General features: G+C 39.2%; 1 protein-coding gene across 1 annotated transcript in view; it reads right to left on the bottom strand.

Moving 5' to 3' along the window:
• Positions 1-16,955, bottom strand: part of BPTF (bromodomain PHD finger transcription factor) — a 151,586-nt gene that overhangs the window by 40,756 nt on the left and 93,875 nt on the right. Inside the window, exons 13-22 of the mRNA XM_006886274.1 lie at positions 14,302-14,426; positions 13,147-13,275; positions 12,189-12,339; positions 11,665-11,707; positions 9,332-9,578; positions 8,451-8,602; positions 7,492-7,600; positions 4,634-4,851; positions 3,540-3,762; positions 1,806-2,704 (exon numbers count right to left, since the gene is read on the bottom strand). Of these exons, the coding sequence (XP_006886336.1) occupies positions 1,806-2,704; positions 3,540-3,762; positions 4,634-4,851; positions 7,492-7,600; positions 8,451-8,602; positions 9,332-9,578; positions 11,665-11,707; positions 12,189-12,339; positions 13,147-13,275; positions 14,302-14,426 (2,296 nt within the window). The remainder of the gene's footprint in view (positions 1-1,805; positions 2,705-3,539; positions 3,763-4,633; positions 4,852-7,491; positions 7,601-8,450; positions 8,603-9,331; positions 9,579-11,664; positions 11,708-12,188; positions 12,340-13,146; positions 13,276-14,301; positions 14,427-16,955) is intronic.

The raw sequence follows: 16,955 nt of genomic DNA, 5'->3' as shown, positions 1-16,955 counted from the left end.
TTCTGGTGATCCATACACCAGAGTTAAATTCCATTCAATTCAAACATAAAGCCAAAGAAGAGCCAATGCGAAATTCCAAGCTTAATGAAAAGCCCTCATTTGAACGGGAAGGTAGAGACAGTGAAGGTGGCGAAGCAGGCACGCATGAACCGGGAGCACACAAAGCTCCATGATGTACAAACAGGAGGAAACCTCATACTTATACACATTTTAAAACATTTGTTGCTGTTGTTAGCTGTTTATGATTTGACCTCTCTAACATATAGAGACCCTTTGTATAATAATATGATGAAAACTTTTGAATGCTACATAACTGAATTTTACACTGAATTTTTCTTTAATACTGAATTCTTACAGGGACATTGTTTAAAAAGAAAATAATCATGAAGTATATGGAGCAGAACTTTCTGTGATGAAGGGAATACTCCACAGCTGCACTGTTCAGTATGAAGGCATAAATCACTCTTATTTAGGTTTACTTTAATATGTTAAGCTTAACAGTCCCATGTGGCTAGTGGCTATGATACTGAATAGTGTAACTAGAAGTACTTTTCAGTTCTTTTTGTCTGACTTTAATTGTATAAGGAATTAAAATACAGGCATCAAAGCATGCAAAGTATTAACTGAGAATTCAATTGTATTAATCGTCTCATTATATCTCTTCTCTACTGAAGATTCCATACATCACATCCATCTTCTTTATCTCATATTTTGGTTCACTGAATGTTGAATTAATTTTCCTCTGAAATTTTCTTTACCCCTTTCCTTAGATGAGGTCCACATTTTACTTTAGTTCCTAACCAGTACTGAGTGATGCAAGTTGTAGAAGCAAAGAACACTTTCTCCAGTACACTCGTGGAATCAGAAATGTGACCTCATGAGGGAATAATTCTCATTCCTTTAAGGTGCCTTACACCACTGAGATGCCACTGCAAAATGTGGATTCCCTCTAAGCTTTGGAATACACTGACACTTCTTCACTTAAGGTCTACCCTGTTATCGGACATTCAGCACTAAAGAAAACCAGTAAAACATTTACTACGCAATAATTTTGTGCAATAGTAACATATACCCGGCAGTATTGAATGTAGAGGCATGTTATGCAAGAGTAACAGAGGGTGTGAGGTTCAAGAGCATGTGTCAGGGTAGCTGTCTGTCATTCTTAGTAGTTTGAAAGTTATGGAAAGATAGAATCTGGCAGTTACATAACAATGTAATCATGCTATCATTTCTGATCTCAGATGGTCAAGCATTTTCACATATTATCAATTTCTGCATAATAATATAGTCTTAATCATGTCAAGGAGAAGTGGTTGTAACAGCACTTAGCACTTACTTTCAAAGGTATGACTAGAAACAAAAATGAGCCTATCATTTGCTTGGTCTCCATGCAAAGTAAGGAATGAAAATGGAAATAACAAAACAAACAAAAACCAGTCAATAAGGAAAAAAACTCCAATAAAACCCAAATAAAAACAAAGCTGCTATACTGTCTGAAGAGGCTTTTAAAAGTAGTTAACCCTTCAAGCTTTGTATCAATGACCTTTCTCATAACTCCATTCTTCCCATCTTGGTTCCCCCAAATACAGTTAGTTTTAAACAAGCACTGACTGAATGTATTTATCTAGCAAAGTGTTCAAACCGTAGTAGTCATCCAATATTCTGTGGTCAATCTAGTGCTTCTAAGTTCAAGCATTAGTGAAATTTGTCTCATTTAGGAAACCTAACACAACCAAACACTAAGTCTAATGCACAGCACAATATTTCAAGCTACTGAACATGCTGCTTTTACTTAATAACGTTACCTGTTTCTGAATGATTTCACTTTGATTAGAAGCTTGGAGGGTGTGTTCACGCTTAATTTCTATCTGTTGCTGCTTCTTCTTTTGCTGCTGGTCCCTGAGTTGCTGAACCCTTTGCAACTGCTCTTGCACACTGGCTGCCTGCACTGTAACCACATTCTGAATCTGGTGAGTCTGCACAGGTCTGTTTGGCTGAATTGGAATAGGTAACTGGAGTTTGATTTGCTGGGGCACACCACCTTGCTGAGCCTGTATCTGAGCCACAACCTGTGACGGAATCTGAGAGAGAACCTGGACTTGGTGTTGCAGCTGAGGCACAGCAATGACTTGGGGCTGTGGCTGCTGTATTTGTAGCTGAGGACGGGATGGGGATGAGACAGTAACTTGATTTAATGTTTGTCCTGATGAAAGAGTTTGAGTTGAAGACTGTACCTGGGGTTGCGATTGTGGCTGGCCTTGGGAAGGTATCGGAAGAGAAGTATGTGGCTGAATTGGAATCGGCTGTGAGGCTGCAGTCTGAACCTGGGACTGCTGTCCAGGAGACACTTGGGATGGAGTTGATGGACGTATTCGAGTCTGTAGTGGACTCTGGACGCGAACAGGAGATTGTCCTTGTACACTACTTTGAGGCTGACACTGTAGCGCCACTTGGGGCTTGGATGACTGTGTTTGGATGGGTTGTGCTTCAGAAGGAACATGGGAGGAAGCAGTTGTTTGTGTCTGAACTTCAGGCTGCGCTGGAGATGGAGGCTGGGCTGAGGGCTGGGGCTGAGCGGAGGACGGTGCTGTCTGAGGTGGTACTTCAGGAGGGCTGCTGCTGGGTGCTGGTGCTGGTGCTAGGGTTTTGGCTTCCTGTACCTGTGTCTGGGGTAATAATTTACTCTGTTTTTGCTCAGTTGTACCTGTGAAAATGAAACAAACATTTTCATTACTCCAGAACGTAAGTCCATGTTGAAAGAATGTAAGAGAATTTTTGGAAGTTGAGTATTCTGCATTTTTTAAAATTTTTTTAATTTTATTTTATTATTTTGTGTGCGTGTACCGTCAAATCAGATCTGACTGGTACAGGATATTGCTCCTCCTTCTCCGGCAGAGCTTCTGGTGGATTCGAACCGTGTACCTCTGGGATTGAAGAGCAGCGTAGTCTGCATTTTAGTAGAAGATTTATGCTTTTGAAATGTTATGTTCAGACATGCTTGGGTTGGGGCTCTTTTTTTTTTTTAAATTTTTGTGGGGCTCTTTTAACTTGGGGTTTCAGGCCCTGTCTCATAGCTGTTCTGTGTACACATCACTAACTTTTCAAGACTGAGAGGTTTCAAAAGCAAGTTGCCATCCCTAGAAATGAGGCCGATCTTCTGGCCCAGGCTAATTCCAACCCTCACTCTCTTATGGTGTGGGGCTGGTGGATCTTGTAGCAGGATCTTAACAGAGTAGTCCTGGATCTGTAGCTCTCATGCATAGGTGGTGAGCTGAGTATACCCATCTGCCCTGAGGCAGTGCTACTAAGGCTTGGCAGTGAGTAAGTGTGGGCACTGTTATGAAGATAGCCATCAACTCTCCACAACCTCAGGCTGGTGCAGATAGGCTACCCCTAAGAAGAAGGCACAAGAGCACCTGAGAGCTTGTGAGGCTTGAGGTATAACCTCCCGAGGAGAAGTATCTAGCCTCTTTGCCCCCTCTGCCTGCCTGAAAATGGCGATAGTATCAGGCCGCATTTCCAATAAAACAAAGTTCTACCTGCTGCTGTAGTCGAGACGGTAGTGGTGGTGGTGCTGGCAGTTGTAGCTGTTGTTGCCAAGGGGGTAAAGAGGAATCGCTGAACAGTACCATTTGGCATGGCAGCTTGCATGAGCTGCTGTCCTGGACCTGGAAGTACAGTCACTCCTTGAGGTATCAACTGCAGTTGCCCAGTAGTCTGACCTTGTCCTTGAATTACTACTGTCAAACCTTGATTGCCACCCTGTGGGAGAAACACATCAAGTAGATAGCATTCAAAGCATCAATCTGCATGCAAGTATGCTTTATTAATTAATGTCTATGCGGAAAAGATCAATTAAGATGAGGAAAACATACACCAAATTATCTATGGCAATAGCACTGGAAGGCAAGCCTTTTTCATGACTTGCGCCAACATTTATGAGTTAATTCTATGTAGTTTCGTTGCTCTGAATTTGTCTTTTTACTGCTGCAGGAAAGCAACCACTTTGTGGCAATGGTCTTATTTCATGTTTTCCAACATATAGTCAGTCAGCTGTAGTTCTGTTTACGAAAAGGTGGTCCTTTCCTTATTGATCCACAATCCTAAGAAGTGTCCACAGGGGTCACTCTCTGTACACCAGACTGTCTCATAGGGCTCTATCTGAGTTTTATTGTTTTTTATTTTTCACATGGAAAAGCATCAAAAGAAAACTTTTTGAAATTTTTATTTTATTATTTGTGTGCACCATCAAATCAGATCTGACTGGTACAGGAGGAGACTGTCCCTCCTTCCCCAGCAGAGCATCTGGTGGATTCGAACTGTGCGCCTCTGGGATTGCAGTGCAACTTCTTGCCACTAGGCCACCAGAGCTCCCCCAAAGAAAACTTTTTTGGTGGGAAAAGATTTATCCTTCTCATTCTCCGGGTGTAACTGAGCTGCCCTCATGTCTACAGGACTCTAGATAATTAAGGTTTATTATATCTTACCTGCACGGAGTGTTCTTGTTGGACTCCATGAAAGAATCAAATATTTCAAGTAAGTACATTTGTAAACATATAAACAGAAGTACCTCAAACATAAAGCAAGAAGAGAAATAAACCATAGAAATTAAAATAAAACCAGCAGCACTTACATGGCCCTGTGTTAACTGTGTGAGCTGAGCCATGGTGAGCTTCACCTGTCCTTGTTGGGGGCGGGAGGGCTGTGAGGTTGATGACGGTATGTTTGCAGTGGGTGTGCCTGGAGGTAGGCCTTTCTGCCCAGGTGTGGAGGAAGCAGCATTAGGGCTAGAGACTGCGGTCGAAACTGGCTGTCCCCTGATGATCTGGGTCACCACTTGCTGAGGAGCACCTATGCAAACAACAAAGCACTGTGACTTCCGGGATGCCCTTAACATTGCTGGGATGTGGAACAGCTAAATCCTCGAGGTAAGTAACTTCTTTCAATTTTCAGTAAGACCCATGGGATGGTGACAGTCCAATGATGCAGTCAGACCTCTACTCATACCCAAAGGATTAGCTGGTTGTCAATATGCTCGATTTTATACAATTCACTGACAAACATTATTCCCTCTATGTAAAGTAGAATGAAAACACAACATGCTTTTCCTGAGTCTAAAGCAAGAATAGTGGCAGAAAAAAAATATGTAAAATAGGCTATTTTTTTTTAAAAGGATATAACATTAAAGATATGGAAATCTAGGGGAAGGCAACAAAAGGATCCTTGTGAGCAAATAAATATTCTCACCCACCACCGTGTCCAAAAAAAAAGAGGTCATCTGTAATCCATTCATATGAATTTTAAGTAAAATATACTGAAATTGGAACACTCTGGGTTAACTGAGCTTCTCCTACATCTATTCTGACAAATAGTTTAGGTAGTGTAAGGTTGTAACCAGGTGCCGTCAAGTACAACTAACAGTCACCCTGTGAACAACAGATCTGAATCCTGTTGTTACAGTCACTGTCTCAATCCATCCGGTTGAGGGTCTTCCTCTTTTCCAAAGTATGAGAGACAAAGATTTGACATCTTTGCCTCCACCCCTATTATATCCTCAATACAAGGGCAAAGTGCTAAAAAAATGCTTACAAAGTAATTGCCCCGAAAGTATCTACTAAGTGAATACATTCGTACTGGAACAGTACTGTATTCTTCTAAAAACCAGCTTCTCATTAAATTCATTGAAATGAGAAGAGAAAGCAGGTGAAATTTTATCCCAGTGGTATGTTGTTAAGAGTGACTATCTGGGGGGCGGGGAGGAAAAAAAAAGCGTGACTACCTGGTAGTAAGTATTTTTCATATTCACTATTAATAATATACTATTTCTGAAGTTTTCTGGAATTACTTCTTTTTATTCCTTCTGTGGAAAAGTATTCTGAGATGTTTCTTTAAATGGCTGGAGGTCTTTACTATTATTGCACATGTATAAAATGGACTCTATTTTGATATCCAGCCCATTTTATATGACACCCATTGCTATCAAATTGACTTCAGCTTACAGCAAGCTCATGAAGCAGTAGAACTGCCCAGTGTTCCAAGGCTGGAATCATGGTTGTTCTGACTACATTCTTAGTTAGTACTTAACAATGTGATGTATTTGGGTTTTAGTGGTTCTTCAAGCATTTTATTATTTTAGAATGTTATTCATTGTATTATTTTTTTTTATTGTTGCACATTTTCTTAACCCTCCATCCTCTCCTCCTCCTCCAACCCACCCAACAATGCACCCCCTGTTCCAGATTGTTGACATATGGGTGTATTTGTTTTGTTTACTATTGCAACTGTATAAGAGAGGTGCTCAAATAGTTGTCCAACGAGCTAAAATGAATTTACCACTGAGGTCAGATTAGGCAGTATGAATTGTTTTTCCAAGTATAAAATTCATTAATAAAATATCTTAACATTAACTTAGAGTTTTAATCTAAAGTGATCAACTAAAGCAGACTGATACACATTCCGTTTTATGGGAAGTTATCCAAGTTTTATCTATGGCTTATTATAGAACCAAGTAGACTATCAATATTTTAAGAGAATATAAATTAATGGAGCTGTAAAACTTGATGTCTAGTCTTCCACTTTTCTATTTAAGCCAGAAACGTTTTCAGAGACAGATTTTCCCACACCTAACATTAGTGGAGTTGTTCTTTTTAAAATTTTTCTATCTTCTGTGAGAATTTGCCTTTCGGCATGCTTCTCATAAATGTATAGTGGGAATTTTTTTTTATTATACTCAACATTTATAATTTCGAACTTTTACTACAGAAGTTTTATCTTGAGTATGTTAGAGGTGGTAAATGACAGTTCTGGAATTACCTCTGCAATCATGTTTTTAGACTTTGTGCCTTTAAAATCGATGCCGTTGAGTTGTGGTGCTGGAGAAAAGACTTGAACATGCTATAGACCTCCAAGAAAACAAAAGCCTGTTTTTGAGAGGGTGAAACCAAGTTTCTCCATAGGCGCTAGGATTTTGAAGTTCTGCCTCACATACATTGGGCATGTGGCCAGGAAGGACCAGTCCTTGCAGAAGGACATCATGTTTGGAAGGGGGGGAAGGACAGTGCAGAAGAAGCTCCTACATGAGATGGATTGATACAGTAACTGTGGCAATGGGGGTAGGTGTGTCAGAGTGAGTGAGACTGGCTCAGGACAGGCCAGTCTTCAGAGCTGTTATACATAGCGTTGCTACGATTTGCACGTGACTCGGCAGCACGTAACAGCAACAACAAAGGGTTTCCTTGATATTCTCCCTGTTTCTGGCCATGCAGTTGGTTTTCTTTGCTTGTTCTCTTTATTTCAATTACTTAAATGACACAGACTGCACTTACCTTAAGAAGGAATCAATAATTTTAAGTGGGTATCATAATAAAACCTGGCATGCTATGAAATATTAAATTGTTGTTTTCTAGTAGGTAGACTGAGAAATATAAAGCAGCACAGATGTCACTGGCTGCCTATTCAGATATAAAATGATAATAATAAATGGATGCATACCTGGCTGAACCATCACAGGCGTGCGAATAATGGTCTTTCCGATTGGTGACTGCTGGAGCGGCGTTCTAATCACTGTCACACCAGGGCGGATCTGAGGCCCTGGGATTACCTATAAATGACACAAAGCACAACAACTTAAAAAATGTTTTTGAAAGAATGCTGGACTAAGAATACAGGATCTTTACACATTCTATATTGATAAAATGCCAAGTACCCATGTGCATTATGTTTTAAATATTAAGCATCAGAGTAAAGATGGACTTCTGAGAGAACAAAATTGAATTCCAGTGAGACCATATGAAATATTTGCCAGTGACACCAAGAACAGCTTGTAGATTAAATCCAGAGAGGCTCTGCCATAACATCACCACTGCTGCTCAGAGCAATTACAGAGCCCTGTTTTCTCTAAGCTCAAACCATGCTGTTTGGTGGCCTAGTGGCAAGAAGTAGCACTGCAATTCCAGAGGTACGTGGTTCAAACGATGCTGTAACCAGAGAAGAAAAGAGCCAAGACCAGAAACCAAATGCTCAGTTAGTTTAAAAGAGGAGATGATAACACATAACATTTTCATTTTTATACCTGAAACTTTAAACCTTTTCTGTAAGACAAGAACCCGAGAAATGATGGCTCTAAAAAGTATGCTTATCAGCTGGCTTGCATTTTTCCTTCAGTTTTTTAACTAGGATGCACAGCACATTGCCTTGTGCTTGTTATATAAATTTTCTTTTTAAAAATAATTTCAGGTAGTTTTTATTGTACATAAACTAAAAGAAGATACCACTAACTAAATTTTAATAATCAGCAGTTCATGTGTTATTTAAAAAACTTATCAGAATTATAAATAGCTTCCAATTAATAAGTTAGAATCAAAGACAAGTTTGAAGTCCTAGAAGAGGCTACCTGACCAATTTACCCCTCTGGGCCCAACTTAAAACAACGAAGACCACAGACTCCTTACTTGTGAAGCGCTCGTGCTTCCTCCAGAGGCTGGCGTGTTGGGCCTAATTGTGACGGTCGCTGGCCTGGGTTGGAATGAAGTAAAGGTCTGCTGATTTGTACCTGTACTAGATGGAATGATACCCAGGACCTTTTGCTGTACTTGCACGACACCTTAAAGGAAGATGAAGGAAGAGTTAATAAGCACTTCTACAACTGAGAACACTGCGTGTTGCTTGGTTTCTGAGGAGAACTACGTGTGGTAGGGTTTTAAAGTGGACTACATAGAATGTGAGAGCTGAGGACTGAAATTAGTGGAAAGGAGATGAAAAACAATGGCAACAGTATGATCTGGCAAATGTGAATTTAAAGCTCCTCACAGTTCCCTTACCTCCTTGCGTTGCTGGCACATTTACAGCGACAATCTTGCTGTTTGCAGGAAGTGGCAGTTTGGTAATTACTTTTCCTGCCATAGTGACTGGAGTGCCTGTAATGTGGAACGTCTGACCTGTGCTGGCCATGCTTGGAGCAGATGTGGCAGCTGTGCTGGTGGCTAATGGGGTATAAGACATTTAAGAAGCTTTAGATGTGAAATAACCAGCAACGTTGTGACTTCTAGGAAGGGCACCAATGCATGAAATGTGGCTCGCTTTGTATTTTTAAGAAAAACATTCCTCTCCACTCACAGTCTGGGAACTATGTAGATGTTGAAAGTGAAATAATGTAAGAGAGGAATTTTGCTCATGTAACATCATGAACATCAACTGGAACAAACCAACCATCAAATGGCTTGTTTGCTCCATCAGCTGCAGAGAAAAACAACTTTCATTTCAGTAGATAAAGGATTGAAATCTCCCATTTTCTGGGTGAAAAGCAATCTTTCCCTTAACCACAGTTTTGTACCTGAGTTTGACTGGCCTTGCTTCACCCACGTGGCAAAGGTCTGGTGGAAGTTCTTGTTTTGCTGGAAGGTTACAGCAGCTGGAGATCCAACCTTAGTGGTCAGTACCATTTTAGCTCCAGGGGTGACTGAACCACTGATGGGGGCCACCATAACCTTCTGTGCTGGAGAGATGGTGCTGGTTGTACTGTTTGCTGGGGAAGTAGTGGAAGCGGCAATTACAGTAGGTTTCTGCTGCTCCAATCGTTTCTAGAAAAGTCAGGGAATTAAAAAAAAAGTTCCAAATAAAAAACCAGTATTCTAGAAGTCTACCCACAAACTTTCCCAGTCTAAAAAACGGTATATACTGTTTCTAAAATATTATACTTCTGAAAATATTCCTCTCAGTTAATCACTGAATTTAATTTCTTGATAAAACAGAATTCTTACGGCTGTTACATGTATTTTAATAAAAGGTTGAAATTGTTCCAAATAGAAACATTTATATGTTACACCTTTTTCCTAGCCTCTACAAATGTCTAAGTTTTTAGACTAAAGAGAACAGAGAAAGGAGCAATACAACTGGGAGTAGAAACAACTGGCTACTCAGTGATGGGATCTGTACCAAAGAAATAGAGCTGTGAAAGGTTTCTGTGTTATGGCAAAGCTTATTTATCCAGACATAAAGAACATGCCAGTGTGTGACTGCTATTGAAGTTAGCAAATCTGTACTTAGGCAAGCTGAACATTATAAAATTTTGCATTATTATTTAGTTCAAACACTTTTATACAAACTTTTTTTACACAGAGTGGTATTATTTGATGTTTCAGGTTACAAGTCTATTAAAGACTATTTGTCTCTCTTTTCATTATAGATTGCTGAAATATTCTAAGATCTCAATAAATTGGAAATGCTGGATAAGATGGCAAGCATTGGCTATTTTTGGTAAATACTATTTTCAAAGGAATTTAAAAAACAATGCCTTAAGTGATCGCACTGTAGAGATGAGATAAAAATCCAAACAAAATAGTTGATTTTTGCAGAATTAATACTTGTATTTTAGGATACATATCCAGTGACAGAACTATACATGTTATTGCTGACTCAAAGGCAATCAGCAACAGCACTTAAGCATAGGATGCCACTTCTGCTTCCAAGCATTATACATAAAATCTAAAAATGCTGTTATCATAAACAACTTTGATATAGGTGAAGATAATGATCTACAGTAAAATGAAGCCAAAGACTCAAAAAAATTGGGGTTGAGGAGGAAGGTTTAAAATGGGATTAGAAAAAAGCAGCTTGAAAGGAATAGTTTATAAAAGGTGATTTTAATAGCATTTCACATAACTAAGTTAATAATTGTATTATAAATAGGCATATATCTATTTTATTGGCATTTATTAAGGATGATTAAAAACTTTGTGCAGTATTAATCACAGAGAAAAAGTGGGCATTCATTTTTAACTTAGATCCAAATATTCAAACCCTTTAGGTACATTACTCATATTAAAGAAAAAAGAAGCATAACCCCCCCGCCAAACGTTTCAAGAAGACATTACATATAAGAAAGCAATACAATGAAAAACAGAAATCCCAAGTATTTGAATTCTGAAATGTGAAAGGAGCTCAGGATACCAATTCTGTGCTGGGCTGAAAATGTCATCACATTCTACCATGCATAAAAGATCCCTTCCAATAACTAGAATATGGACATGATAAAAGGAAGCCACCAGAAGCTTTATGGCAATCAAGTACAATTACCAAGTTTTATATACCATTTGCTGCTTCTTAAACTATAGAGCTTTGTCAGTTTGGAATTTTGCAGTAAATAATTTATTTTTTTTTTTAGAAACAAAGCATCCAAATGAGAAATAACAGAAATCTTACTTTAGACATTGCTTCTTAATATGTATTAACTTTTTTAAAATTTATTTTTTCATTTTTTAATGTATTAACTTTTGTTAAAAACCCTACAGCTTAGTGTATCCACAGAGCTATTTTCAAGTAATGAAATGAAGACATATTTAAGACACAAAAATGGATAAATAATCATAATGAATGTAATCAATAGCACAGAACTGCACAAGTGAAGACTGTGGAAATGGTCAATGATTTGTTACCCATATACTTACCACAGTAAACACACACACACACACACACACACACACACACACACACACACACACACACAATTAATGTGCTTTTGGTATGCATGAATTTGGCCAAAAATGTCAATCTGTTGTCAGGTGGGACCAGTACCGAATCCCCCACCTGCTGGGCAGCCAATAGCTGCTGTTTTAGCTGGACCTCCATTGGGGCCTTGAAGTCCTCCGCCTTCTTCTGTTCACTAACCTTAGCCTGTTGCTCAACTGCTTGTGCCTTTTCTTTCTCCACTCTGCAGGACAAAAGAAGAAAGTTACTCAACCTCACCCTCTTAGGCATTTGATATCCAATCAACAGAAGTGAAATCACATTATGCAAAGGCTTAACATTATTCTTAAGAAAAGTAAGAAACGAAAATGAATTAGAAATTGACAAACAGATTGTAACATTAAACAGCAGATATAGTATTTTATTAAAGGGAGCTCTGGTGGCCTAGTTGCAAGAAGTGGTGCTGCAATCCCTAAGGTGCGCAGTTCAAATCCACCTGATGCCCCGCTGGAGAAGGAGGGGCAATCTCCTCCTGTACCAGTCAGATCCAACTTGACGGCACACAACAAGGAAAAAAAAAAAGAAATAGCACTTTATTAAACTATATAAATCTAGCACTTTCTGAAATCAGAAGGTAAAATAAAATTAATTAGGACATAATAAATACTATTATAGTTCTGTAACTGCCTTAAGCACCGCTGACCATGTGGTAACCGAATCCTTACCTCTCAGCAAATGCCCGGATCTCCCATAGTTCCAGCTCCTCCTCTGCTACCCAGGTTTCGATTATAACAGGACCAGTTTGCTTGGGCGTTTCCGGTCTCTTTGGACGCAAAGCACTTGATCGAAGGCCTTTCCTCTGAGGTGTAGGCGTTTCTTTGGAAAAGAAGAGAGCATTTTTTTCTTGGTTTCTAATATTATATAATAATTTGTTACAACACTTGTGTACTGAGGTAACTTGGAGTTGCTGTTATGCTGAACACTATGCCTCTGGTGTGTTAAATGTCATAATGGTTACCTATAGTGCGGAGTTTGTTTGGCGGAACTCTCAGTTAAGACAGGGTTGGAAGCAGGAGTGACATCCATTTCCTAAACATGCCTCTGGAAACTCTATGAACTTGGAGAAATGATGATAGTTATAGAACAGGGTTCGGGTCATTATGAGTCGTGTCTGACTCACGGCACTTAATAACAAAAAGAACATTAAAATATTTGACCCCTTTCATAAAAAGCAAGCGCTGGTAAATTTTCTCAAAGGAGAAACGGTAAGCACTTTGCTACAGCTTTTTGTATCCTCCCTGTAGGAGGCATAATGCCTGAAATCTTGATATATTTTTATTTAAGGGTCATTTTTAATAGTTTCTGGTGAAAAAAAAATCTGTATTAAAGAAACAATTACAATAACATTTCCACTCATAAAAGTTGTGGAAATAGGGGAGGGAGACTGTATTAACAATGAAAGAAATTTTCTTTTATTTTTCAAAGAGAAGACTGAACTAGGGGAAGGGAAGAGTGGGCAGGGAGAAAAGTGCAACAATTAATGGATGGATGCAACAATTAATGAATGGAAATCCTCAGTCTGTAAACTTGCATTAAAATTAATAATAATTAAAAAAATTTTTTAAAAAGTTGTGAATAAAAGTTATCTGCACCAGTAATAAAAGACTTCTTTCTATTTCTTACCTTTTGGTGCTTCTGGAACTCCAATGGGGCAAATGATTTTTCTGATACAATATTCAGACCGAATGCCATAGGGACCAACATCTCGCCTCTTAATTATTTCTGTTGTGGTGATTTCAGTTTCAGATGTTTCTATAGTGATTTAATTCACATAATTTAATGACAACTTAAAAACACTCAAACATTAAAAATGGGCAGCAGTGGGTGCTGAAAAAGATATCCCCATGGCCATATGTGAATGACCAAAAGTCAGTATCATATGTAATCCTTCACTAACAAGAAAAACATGACAAAATAACCTTCTCAACCCCAAGAAAATTTTTTTTAAAAACCAAGGCCCTCCTACCCCCAAACAGATAAGGTAGATGAAGGGAATGTAATATCCAGAAGAAGTTGACTGGAAACTGTAATTAATTAAGGCTCATTAACATTATAAAATATTTTGTAATTACAAAGTTCTAAAATACAAAGTGAACCAAAGAAAAATCGATATGATTTGTAAATTTCACTCTATCAAACAAAAAGTGCCCCCCATGTAATCAGCATTTGGAAACATGCTATCAATCAATGACTATGAGATCACACCACCACACTTCCACCCACCCATCCATCACCCACCGGTGAACACGTCAAAACAGAACAAACTGCTACCAGGCAGCTTAGCTCCTGGGCACTACTTGGTCCAAAAATAAGAATCCTGGGAGAGAAGCAGCAACCACAGAGGTCCAGATGGCCCACTTTAAATAATTTCTATGGTAACAGTAGTAAATGTCTTCTAAAACTGGAAACTCGGGAGCTCAGTGGCCTAGTGGCCACTGAAGGGCTGAGGTTGGAGTTAAACAGCTGCTCTCTGTGGGAGAAGATGGGCACTCTCCTCCAGGGATTTACTGCCTTTGAAAACCTACTGGAGGCTCAGGTATGAGTAGGTTCTGACTATCACATAAAAACCACCACCAAACTTGAGAAATGTTCACCTAATAAGCAAATCACCTTAGCATGTGAACCTCCCTACCCCATCAATTTTATATCACTAGATGCCAAACGCATTCTACTAATCCTGTATACATACGTATTTTTAAACATGAGCATTTTAACAATGTACAGTAAAGTGATTTTTAAGGTTGTAAACTTAAATCAGAAAACAAAACCAAACCGTACCTGTCCGTGTAGTCCCGCCCCCTGGAGGAGCCTTTGCTGCCATGTCATCCCACCTTAAACTCGCCCACAGTAACCGTAACATAAGGCTTACTCCGGCTAAGGACTTCACAGTTTGCAGTCTATACCTGAAAGAAAAACCCAAAGAAACCATGTAGAGACTTTCTAGTAAACTCAAGGACTATATTTCTTATCCTATATGAATTCAGTTTTTCTAGTAGGGTTCTGAATGCACTTTGGCAACTATCATTTCCTTAACAGAAGACCTTTTTTATTCCTAGGTATAACATGCACCAATAACTTAAAAAGGGTCTAGAGTCACTTCAAATATCATATTTCAGGGAGAGATTGATAGGGCAATAATATGAAAATTTTTTAATAAATTGAAACTAATTTTACAATATTTTTAAGAATTACAATAAAGAACATGTATAGAGATACAATATCATTTTAATGAAGAAAAGGTATTTTGAAGGAGGATAAAAATTTGACTATGGGTTTCAAGAAGACAAATAAAACCCCCTGGAAAATGTATAAATTTTATCAAATAAAAAAAACCAAAAACCCAACCACCACCAAACAACCTAAAAAATTCAACAAGAAAATTCTGAAAATCGGCAACTCCTTAAAGCATCAACCGGATGACGAATACAGCTAATGTTAGTGACATTTTAATGGTGCAATTTTGGGGCTCCTATAGCGAGTATAATGCAGCATTAGAAAAACGAAAAAGGCTAATACTGTATTTTATTAGTTACTAATATGGTGACAAAGGAATCAGTCTTCAGGGTTTCTCTAAGTTTTGTGTGTCAAGCTATTGAACATTTTAGACATTCTTTTTAAATAAAAGTAAAGACACATCTCAAAATGAATTTTACTCAACTTCAAAGTATACCAAAAGAGCATTAACTCTAATACATTTTAAAAACAGCCTCAGGCTGCCAATCCTTTAATTTTTTTGCCAATCTTTTTTAATGGGCTTAATGTAATTAAGTACATTTTCTTTACTTAAATGAATATACTGTTGATTGTAGAGAAAAGCCAATGGATTGAAAAATCATTTCCTCCTCTACAACAGGAGAAGGGCAATCTCAGGCGAGACGGCATTTTAGTCTTAACCTTACACTTGTTGTTTTGTAGTGCTGAGTTGGAAGTAACCAATAGCTAGCCTTATTAGCAGGTTTTCAGAGGCAGTAAATTAGAAGGAAGGAGACTGCCCATCCCTCTCCCTCAGAGCAGCTGGTGGATTTGAACTGTGTACCTTTTGTAGTGCAGCACAGCTTCTTACAAACTAGGCCACCAGAGCTTTAGTCAAAAGTTGCTTTAGTTTCTTCAGTTTCCATAATTATGTTTGACATCAGTTCTTTGTGAAATGCTCATTCTTTAACCGGGGCAGAGCAAATCCTAAGGAGAGGAGGGCGGCTGGCTAAACAGGCAGGTCCCAGGAGGAGAAATTATTTGTCACTGGCAGACCACACCCTAGAGAAGTGTTTGAGGAACTTTGGGCTCACGAGGGAAAGCAAATTACCATGTATCTCGATTGGGAAGATTCCCTTCTTGCTCTCCACTTCTTGCCTTAATCTCTCTTCATGGTCAAATGGCAACCTAAGTGGCCTGGAAGCTCTCTCTCTGCTCTCAAGGAGCTCTAACTAGTGAACATCTGGCTTGGCTCAGCGGGAGGAAGTAGAGCTTTCCCGGTCTCAAAGGACAGGTTAAGGTGTGGAGGTGGAGGCGGCTGAGGGAAGGCAAGGGGTATATGTACTCTAAGGAAGGTAAAGTATAGAGAGCAAGCCACCCTTCATCCAGAGGCCACAGTCGGTGTGTGACGCACAAGGAGGGGTGTGGAGGTGCAGCAAAAGAGAAAGGTGCCAGGTGAGAAGGCAGAGGGCTGAGTGTGCTGCACCCAACTGGACACATTAAGGATTTTGTATGTATGTATGAAATGGAGCCAGTAATGGTTGAGTTGTAAGGGAAGAACTTCTCAAAGATGTGACTGACTGGTGACAAATGGCTTCCTGCTCCCTTTCCCTCATCCCTACACAAACAATCGTGTCCCCTCGTGTGCCTCATGCTCACTCAGAATAGCACAGGACAGAGATACGCACTTTAGGAGGCCATGAAGGACAACTAGCAGTTCAACGTGATAACGAGACACAGAATCAGGGCCTGGGGGGGAAGAGATAGTACAGAGAGGCCTTCATGAGCCCGACAAGTTTCATCATTATTGCTGAACCTTAAGTTAAGTTAAGTGATACACTTAACGCCTGGCATTCCTGGCTCCTCCTCTAGGCACCACATTAGGCACGTGTGAGGGTGAAAATGCTTCACACAATTTATTTGTAAAAGATATTCTAAAATAAAAAAGAATTAACATATTTAACCATGCCTCCACTAGAAAAACTGTATCTTTCTCAATTCTGACAAATTAAGACATATATCTGAAGGCAATTATCTGTTATAAAAGTATTCCTTTCAATAGAAAATGAGAAATTCACTGAACAGAACTGAGCACACAGTGCACATAAACTCACAATAATACAAGGCTTTCGAGACCCAGCCCCATGCAGAAGCGGACCCAGAACAACATGGTCAGGACTGGCGGCTACTTCTCCTAGAGCTGAGAGCAAAGGACTTCCAGGGCGAGCCGACCGTCCAAT

The sequence above is a fragment of the Elephantulus edwardii genome, unplaced genomic scaffold, assembly GCF_000299155.1.
Source record: "Elephantulus edwardii isolate Elephantulus edwardi_28Jun2011 unplaced genomic scaffold, EleEdw1.0 scaffold00048, whole genome shotgun sequence".
NCBI lineage: Eukaryota > Metazoa > Chordata > Mammalia > Macroscelidea > Macroscelididae > Elephantulus > Elephantulus edwardii.
The sequence above is the reverse complement of the archived record's forward strand: the minus strand, read 5'-3'. Positions and strand labels throughout refer to the sequence as shown.